We start from the raw sequence: 9,250 nt of genomic DNA, 5'->3' as shown, positions 1-9,250 counted from the left end.
GTCTACTGCACCTGTGTCATCCGCCACGTCCTGTGTTACCTACCTCCATCCGTGCCAGAGCTGCGGCCACTGTCTGGACTATCCTGGTACCCTTGTGCGGGACTTTGTATTTCTGGGGTTCCCTGTTGTTTGGCCAGCTGCCTCGCTGCTATGGCGGTGCGGCCTGGTGGGTCCACATACCCACAAACCGTGACATCACATAATTCAGTGAGAACACTGCTAATAATTTTTAGTCCCCGCATAACACCTTTAAGATGCATTGTGTACAAGCAGTGAATCCACCGCACCTGGCCACGTTTTAACCTCCTTATTCTCTCTCCTCCTCTTCTAGGTGTTGGTCCTGAGCCTGGTACTTGGAACCACCATGATTTGCTTAGTGACCCGTATCTACTAATGTCTGGGGACTGGTACTTCATTCTATTTTATCCTAATACTAGATGTATACTGTGATAATACATCACCTGTAGTGTTACTGTCAAATCTTCCCCCTGTACATGGACATAACTATAGCCCTAGTAGCCATAGAAGCTGCTATGGGGCTCTGATGCTGAGGTGGGCACCTTTGGTTGCCAAAACGTCATTAGTTTTTAACCCTTCAATGCTGCCTAGCCCCTTCCATGACAACCAACATGTATATATACGGTGTAGGCCAGGAGGGAAGTATGGAGTGGGGTCACGGACTGAGCTCACTCCATAATTTGCTGGTGTTGGTTGTATGTTATAACTGACAGTTCACTGCGACGAGCGAAATCGTAGTAATCTATTAGCCATTAGAAATATGGGGGTGGCTATCTCTGACGGCCCATTGCCCCCCTGCGATTGCGTGGTGCCGATGGTTGTCATTGCAGCTTGGAGGACTAATGTAGACCCTCAGGTCTGCCATCTTTGCACCCCTGGCAAGGCTTGATAAGAGCAGGTAAAGAACACGATATACGCCAATACATTAGTATTGCAGTATATCCTGCAAGCGATCCAATGATTGCTGGTTTAAGTCCCCTAGAGGGCAAGTAAAGAAAGTAGAATACAGTTAAAAAAAGTTTATATATATATATATATATATATATATATATATATAAAGTTAAAATATTAAAAGTTTAAAAAAAATCAATGTAAAAAAAGTAAATTAACATAACTTGTTTTGCCACGTCCGTAAAAGTCAGAGCTATAACAAAATAACATTATTTAACCCACATGGTGAATGCATTAAAACAAACAGAAGGGCAGAATCACTGTTTTTTGGTCATCTCATCTCCCACAAACAATGGAATAAAAGATGATCAAAAAGTCTCATGAACCAATAAAAACGACAGCTCGTGCCACAAAAAAACAAGCCCTCACACTGCTGCAGCGACGGAAAGAAAACAAAACGTATGGCTCTCAGAAAATGGCGAAACAAAACCGCGCGGTGATCTCCATAAAAACTAAACCCAAAAAACAATGGAGAAATCTGTTTTTTTCCTATTTCACCCCACAAAGAAAGTTCTTTCAGTTTCCCATTTCATTAGTACAATAAATGGTGCCATGAAAAACTACAACTCGTCCTGCAAAAATCAAGCTCTCATATGGATATATCAACAGAAAAATAAAAAAGTTGTGGCTTTTGGAAGGTGAGGAGGAAAGAACAAAAATAAAAAAATTCAAAATGGCTGCGGCAGGAAGTGGTTAAGGTCTGATCCCCACAATTGTATTATGGCTCATTGCAGGAGGTGTATATTTAGGGCTTACTAACCGGATTGTATATTGGCATTTGAGATCAGAAAAATAAAGTAATGGGGGGCTCATTTTTTACTTTGCTAGAGCACGCCCTATCTATCTGCCTCTCACATATCCGTCTCATTTATATGCGAAGTTCTGCGGCATTTTCTATCACTATGTAGTTGGCTTTGTGAAATTTTATTTTTGTGCTGATTTGGGTTGAAAGCTAAAATTAAAAAGTTATTTTCAGTCAGTTGGTTTGGTGTAAATGTCTGTCACAATATGGCCCTCATCCAGTGTAATTTGTACATCCAGATAGTGCAGCTTAATGTCGCTGATTGTGACCCCCAGCGATCAGATTTAATCTGTGATGGAACTTGAGAAGTGTTGAATTCCCCTGCAGCGCCACCACAGGAGAAACTAAGCATTACACAGTGAAATCAATAGGAGACTTGTCCTTTCTTAACTTAGAATTCCCCAATAGGGTATTTACAATGGGTTTCTTATACCAGACAACCTCTTTAGGTTATAAAGGATTCTTATTTACTCCAGAACCATCTCGTTTTAGAAAAATAAAGTTACATTTCCACCTCTCCATTGTGGTAATCTGTTACTTAGACTTTTACTTAGATGAATTGTGTGCTACAACATTTACTAAACAATTATAGAGAAACATTTACCAAACAAATAATAGAGATTTTCAGCTGCAATATGTAAATATAAAAAAATTTAATATATATTTATTTATTTATTTGGAGGCTTTGCTGCAGTGATTGGTATAATGCAGAGCAGGGGACCGTTAATGACATACCGTAAGCATTATGACATCACTGCAGGCAGTGATGTCATCAGAACAATGGAGTTTGTGGCATCTATAGCAGTGACATCACAATGGCGTGAAGTTCTAAGGACCCCAAGCGCGGTCACATCAGTGCCATATCTCGAGTTGATGCTGATGCTGAAACTTCACTTGGTTTTTCAAAGAGCGAATTTGTACTACAAAGCGACTACTACATCATCTGTTCAGAGCACTTAAACACCAGTGCAACTTCTGAACATCGTGGTAGATTCCCTCTTATTTGAGGAATCCCGTTTTTCCATTGTTCCTGAATTTAAACATCAAGCCGCCTGCTACAAGGAACAATGAGTTACCGAGAACTCTTGCAGCTTGCAATAGACGAAAGTTCCCGGATAAATCAAGGTAAGTGGAACTTGTTATATCCGATACATTTGGCTAGTTTCACACAAACATGTCCGTTTTGCGTCCGCAAAAAATGCACCGTTTTTCAGTTGCAAAAAGGGATGATTATTGGCTTTCGGACCAAGGGTGGCGGTATTTCTCAAACAGCGCAGTTTGTGAACTGTTTGCGTGCTGCTGTGGTGACAGTGTATCGTGAGTGGACAAATGGCACCATTGGGAATAACGGACATGGAAACTGCAGAGCACCACGTGCCATGTATTTGAGAGGTGAACGGTGGCTACCAGACGTGTGTCTAATACAACAGTTCAGCGAACCCGACTGCGTATGGGGCTCCGAACCCGACGGATGGTCACTGCTCCTATGTAACTAAGGTGCATCAGAGAAAATGGCTTCAATTTGCACGGCAGTATTGGTCTCAGAGCACCGATGATTGGCAAAGTGTTGTCTTCTCGGATAAATCACGTTTTCTGCTTCATCGAAAGGATGGACTTTACAACCATTGCTGGAAAAAGCTGGCGGCGACGTCAGCATCTGGGGTATTTTTCCATGGCATTCTCTGGGCCACTCATCCATATGGAAGGCTCTGAACCGATTTAGATATGAATCCATCGTTACAGATCACATCCACCATACATGCTGATTGTCTTCCCTGGAGCAAATGGAATCTTAAAGCAAGACAATGCGACATGTCACACGACTATAAATGCCCGACAGTGGTTGGAAGAGCACGACCAAGACTTCCAAGTACTTCCCTGGCCCCCTATTTCTCCAGACTTGAACCCAATTGAGCATCTGTGGGACCACGTCAATCGTGTTGTTCGCTTTATGGATCCTCCCCCACGCACCCTCCAGTAAATGTGGGATGTATGGAGTCAGCGAGGCTCCACATATGAGACCACTGACCAGCACCTTATTGAGTCACTCCCAGCCCGTCTACTGCTGTCCGTGCTGCACACGCCGGTTACTCTGGATATTAGTAGTAGTTATAATAATGTGACTCGACTGTGTATATATTCATAGTATCAAAACGGTTGTCCAAGATTAGAAAAACATGGGAGCTTTCCTTTAGAAAGAAGGCCACGCGAGTCCATAGGAAATGTCTGGTATTGATCTTTTTTCCCATTTTTTCTGTACATAATTAATATATGTTATACACATTGTTTCACATCTAGGCATTGCTGATGGAAGATTAAGATCTGGACATAGAAGACGTCAGAGTGTGGAGCAGGATGAAGACCATGACAATGTCCCCGACAGGAGACGAAGACGTGGTCAAGTTCCTCCGCGCCGTAGGTTGCAGCAAGAAGGAGCGGACAGAAGCCGGTCCCCATTACGACCTGAGCCAATAGAACAGTCTGAAACGACAAGTGGCCGTCGTATTAATAGTGAGACCGAGCTCAGAATTCCTGGAGAATCCCAGCCTGGGTCTACTCCATCAACTACTCAGGAGAGATCCGAAAGGCTGGAGGAACCAACACAAGACCCCAGCACCAGTGAGCCGCTACCAAACCTGCAGCCATCCAGAGAAGGAAGCAGATCTCCTCAGCAAACATCTAACAGGCTGGTGGAGCCAACACCAAGCACCAGTCAGCTGCTTACCAACCAACAGTCGACAACAGAGACCACAGACAGCAGACCTGTGCAGAGAAGACAACGTCGGCGAGGCAGGAGAGGCAGGCAGATTGATAGACTCCCATCTCGAACCTTTACTGAAAACGAAGACATCCAGTCCTGCACTATATGCCTAGAGGACTATGAGATTGGAGAGCAAGTCACCGTTCTGCCATGTTCTCACATATTCCATCTGCCTTGTATTGCACATTGGATCCCGACAAATCCACGCTGTCCCTTGTGCCGCGTCCATGCCTTTCAAAGAAAGAGGAGGAGATAAGTACCAACAGCTGTGGTACAGAAGAAACACTAGCAGTATAGGTATGATCACTGACATCTATAGTATTTTTGTGAAATCATGGCTGGAGCTTCGGCACCAGTATATTGCTGAGTGATTATCGTCTGGTCTGATTATTTTTTGTTTTGTCTACAGTACCACCTAGTCTTCTTCATCATCTTCACCTTGGACGCCAGAATCTCAATCTGCACAGAGACCTAATAATAAAAGATCCCTGATGCCGTTTCCCAGAATCCATTTATGTGATACTGGAATTTCCCTTCGGGGATTAATAAAGTTATCTTATCTTATTTTATGCCTGGGACTCCCTTCTATCTTGGATATTTCATATTCCATCTCGGTTGGATTGGCGTTTCAACTACTACTACATTTTGGCCTAAGACTTACATTACGCCTTAAAACTGGTGAGAATGGTGGCGTTCCCATGTTTACATAGGAGCAATGTAGGCCCCAAGATTACAATATTTAGGGTGATTGATATAAATTGTAAAAATAAAAAGCACAGAAAAGTTACTCTTTTTTTAGGGTATGTTCACAAAAGAAGTGCAAGTCACTTCTTGGGCCGCTTTTGGAGCCGTTTTTCCTAGACAATATTGAAAACAGCTCCAAAAACGGCCATAAAAAACGCTGAAAACCTTGAAAACAGCTCTGTATTTTCAGATATTTTTGAGTATGCGTGTGAACATACCCTAATTTCCATCAATGTACAAATGAATAGAAATTAATTACTAACATATACACCATCCAGACATAACATTAAAACCACCTGCCTTGTGTAGTCCTCCTCGTGCTGCCATAATAGCTCTGACCCGTTGGGACATGGATTTCAGAAGATCTTTAAAAGTGTCCTGTGGTATCTGGCACCAAGACGTTAGCAGATCCTTTAACCCCTTCCTGCTCCTTGACGTTCTATTCCATCATGTTATGGCAACAGGAGGCCTAACAATGGCCTCCGGGTTTGTCATCTACGGAAGCCTAGTTTGTCCTGCCTTAGGTTTGCTGTCAGTGAGTAACTGACAGCACTTTTACACTGGACTACGCATGTAGTGCAGTGTATTAGAATAGCGATCAGGGATTCCTGACTTCAAGTCACCTAGTGAGACAAAAAAAAAACAGTTGTAAAAAAAACCTTTTTTCAATATTAAATCCTTTATTTAAAAAAACAAATTGTTAATTAATAACTATTTTGTGTGGTTTAACCATCTGCCTTACACCACATTTTCTGTAATTTTTTCTGTTTTTCACTGAATGTATCAACCAAATTTTACCACTAACATAAAGTTCAATGTGTCACCAGAAAAGTCTCAGAATCCCCTTGGATAAATAAAGGCATTCCAAAGTTACTACCACATAAAGTGACACATGTCATAGTTACATAGTTACATAGTTACATAGTTAGTACGGCTGAAAAAAGACACATGTCCATCAAGTTCAACCAAGGGACGGGAAAAGGGAAGGAAAAAATTTCTACACATAGGAGCTAATACTTTTTTGTTCTAGGAAATTATCTAAGCCTTTTTTAAAGCCATCTACTGTCCCTGCAGTGACCAGCTCCTGCGGTAGGCTATTCCATAGATTCACAGTTCTCACAGTAAAGAAGGCTTGTCGCCTCTGCAGGTTGAACCTTTTTTTCTCCAGACGGAGGGAGTGCCCCCTTGTTTTTTCAGGGGTTTTTACATGGAACAGGATTTCACCATATTTTTTGTATGTGCCATTAATATATTTATATAAATTAATCATGTCCCCCCTTAGTCGTCTTTTTTCAAGGCTAAATAGGTTTAATTCTTTTAACCGGTTAAGGACTAGGCTGTTTTACAGCTAAATGACCAGAGCAAATTTCACAATTTTGCTATGCGCTTCTTTAGATGACTATAACTCTGCAGGTGAATAAAGTTCATCTTTGAATTTTACACTCTTTTTAAAGGACAGATAGGGCTTTGTTTTAGTGGCATTTGTCAGTATATATCATTTTTTTTTTTTTCTCTAAAGTGGGCAAAATTGGAAAAAAATTCAAGAATTTAGCAATTGCGCCAGTTTATGCCAGCATTTTTCACACACGGTATGGACCACGGACAAAATTAATCTCCTTTCACATTCTTCCACTTCTCCCGTGCATGGGGATACCAAATATGTGTGCCTTATTCACTGTGCGGGCATGTGCCAGGGCTTGGCATAAAAGGAGGCTTTTTGGCCTTTTTGGTCCAGGAATTCTGCATTTGATTTTATAGCCGCATACTGTTTTCTGGGGGGTGTAATGCTGCTGAAACATTAGAATCACCCCATAAATGACTTCATTCACACAAGTAGACCCCACAAGGTTTCCTTCAAGGGGTTTATCATATTTTTAGCAAGTCCAGTTTTCTTCTGAAAGTTTCTTGAATAAGATGGAACAAAATAAAATCAGCGCTTTTTTAGCAAATGCGTCAGTTTAGGCTAGTATTTTTCACACACGGTATAGACCACGGACAAAATTCATCTCCTTTCACATTCTTCCACTTCTCCCGTGCATGGGGTTACCAAATATGTGGGCCTTATTTATCACATAGAGATGTAGGAGGGCGGACGATAGAAGAAGCTTATTTCACAAATCGCTTTTTTTCAAAGCTGGTTTTACAAAACTCAACAGAGTTTCTATAACACGTCCAAAATATCTGCTCTTGAAGCCGAGATCCCAAAATATTCATCTAGGGGTATAATGGGAATTTATTTTTTTGGGTTTTCTAAAATAAGAAATTGCAGGTTTATGCAAATGGAGCTCTCCAGCAGATGAACTTTAGAGAATATGCAAACATGACATCCACCCCCCAGACACCCATTCCCTCCCTCACCCTTGGAGTAAAATCAGGGGAAAAATAAAAACGTAATGTAGGGCAAATATATTTTCAACGAATTAACTAAAATCGAATAATTCAGAACAGTGTGGTATTTTTTAAAACATGGCTCAATGCACAGGCCTGGTTGCGAGGGACATGAGGGACAGAAATATCGGGAATCTTTGCGGTGCTCGTCTTTTCTGCAGACGCGGCACTTTTTCTGGGGGTTGCTTCTGGTTGGTGTTGGGGGAATCCGACTGATGAAGAGTCTTTCAGTCAGTCGCGTGACATCCTCAGACTGGGGGCATTCTCGGGTGTCCTGAACATCAAAAATGAGGCCTTCAATAATTTTTCCCTGGAAATCCAGGTATGTGTCTCTGCCTCTGTTTTTTTTGTAGAGCACAAATGAGTTGTGGATGGCCACCTGTAACAAATTAATGGCCACTTTTTTGTACCAGGTTTTAGTTTTGCGTTTTACTAGATAGGGCTGTAAAACCTGGTCGCTTAAATCCACCCCCCCCCATGTACTTGTTATATTCGGACACGCTCACTGGTTTGTGCTTGTCCGATGTTGCCCCTCTTTCCCTCACTGCCACTGTTCCTGCGGTATGAATCGTGCTTAGCACATACACATCTTTGCGATCCCTGAACTTGACCGCCAGCAATTCCTCAGATGCATAAGCACAGGAGTCCCCCTTTACCATGCGCTTCCCCACTAATAATATAATGAGTGGCATATAAATTTGTTTCGTGGACAATCTGATTTAGGATGTCGTCCGTTATAAATAAATGGAAGTAATGCATTTGGACAAAATTTGTATTGTCCACGGTTATGCCAGGAGTGGCCGTAAATCCGTGGATTCTAGGCCCAAAAGATGGGGCAGGTGCCCATACAAGAGCCTGGACTGTAGGGACCAGGCTGTCCCGTGCTACAGCGCTACTTGGCCCTGCGCTTTCATGTTCTGCAGTTTCAACTGCATCAGGGACAACGTCCCCTGAAGATGAACCTGAAGTGACGCTGTCATCGTCACTACCTAAAACAGGTTCCATCTCGGACGCCATCTCTGATGCGGTCTCCGACTCAGACCACAGCATGGTGTATGCCTCCTCGGCGCTAAACAACTTCCTCGCCATAACGTAACTAACACTAACACTAACTAAACAAATTTTTTTTTTTTTTTTTATAAAACACACAAACTAACTGGTATATATATCTACACTACCGCTAACAAAAAAAGAAACCGCTATTGCTATATGTATTATATATATGTGGATATATATATAATTATATACTCCCTACAAGCCTATTCTAATAGAATAAAAGAAAGGTAGATAGATAGAAAAAAAGATAGATGGATAGATAGATTGTATAGATAGATAGAAATCTATCTATACAGAGAATGTTTTATGAGTGTAACTGTATTTTTTTTCACTGTAATCTTCTGGCAGCAATTCTCTGGAGTCTCTTCTTCTCCTCAAACTGAAACAATGTTTGAGGAGAAGAAAAGAGGCAGGAGATTTACTGCCAGAAAAGTCAAAATAAAACAAATGTGGTCGCTGTGATAGGTTTTCACAGCGACCACATGTTCAGGGACAATCAGATTGGTCCCTGATACTCTGCTCAGTGCCCA

General features: G+C 41.8%; 1 protein-coding gene across 1 annotated transcript; it reads left to right on the top strand.

Annotated features, from left to right (window-relative positions):
• Positions 1-2,821: 2,821 nt before the first annotated feature.
• Positions 2,822-4,823, top strand: LOC142698135 (uncharacterized). Its single transcript, XM_075847807.1, has 2 exons — positions 2,822-2,896; positions 4,070-4,823. The coding sequence occupies exons 1-2, from the start codon at positions 2,839-2,841 to the stop codon at positions 4,786-4,788; spliced, it is 777 nt and encodes a 258-aa protein (XP_075703922.1). The 5' UTR covers positions 2,822-2,838; the 3' UTR covers positions 4,789-4,823.
• The last annotated feature ends 4,427 nt before the right edge of the window (positions 4,824-9,250 follow it).

This window comes from Rhinoderma darwinii, assembly GCF_050947455.1.
Source record: "Rhinoderma darwinii isolate aRhiDar2 chromosome 12 unlocalized genomic scaffold, aRhiDar2.hap1 SUPER_12_unloc_16, whole genome shotgun sequence".
NCBI classification, from domain to species: Eukaryota; Metazoa; Chordata; class Amphibia; order Anura; family Rhinodermatidae; genus Rhinoderma; species Rhinoderma darwinii.
Note: the sequence above shows the minus strand (reverse complement) of the source record. Positions and strands in the feature narration are given on the sequence as shown.

Bases quoted from the DNA above. Each gene is read 5' to 3' on its own strand.
- LOC142698135 (XM_075847807.1), top strand. From the start codon at position 2,839: ATGAGTTACCGAGAACTCTTGCAGCTTGCAATAGACGAAAGTTCCCGG. The intron at 2,897-4,069 runs GTAAGTGGAACT...TTTCACATCTAG, and splicing joins AAGTTCCCGGATAAATCAAG to GCATTGCTGATGGAAGATTA.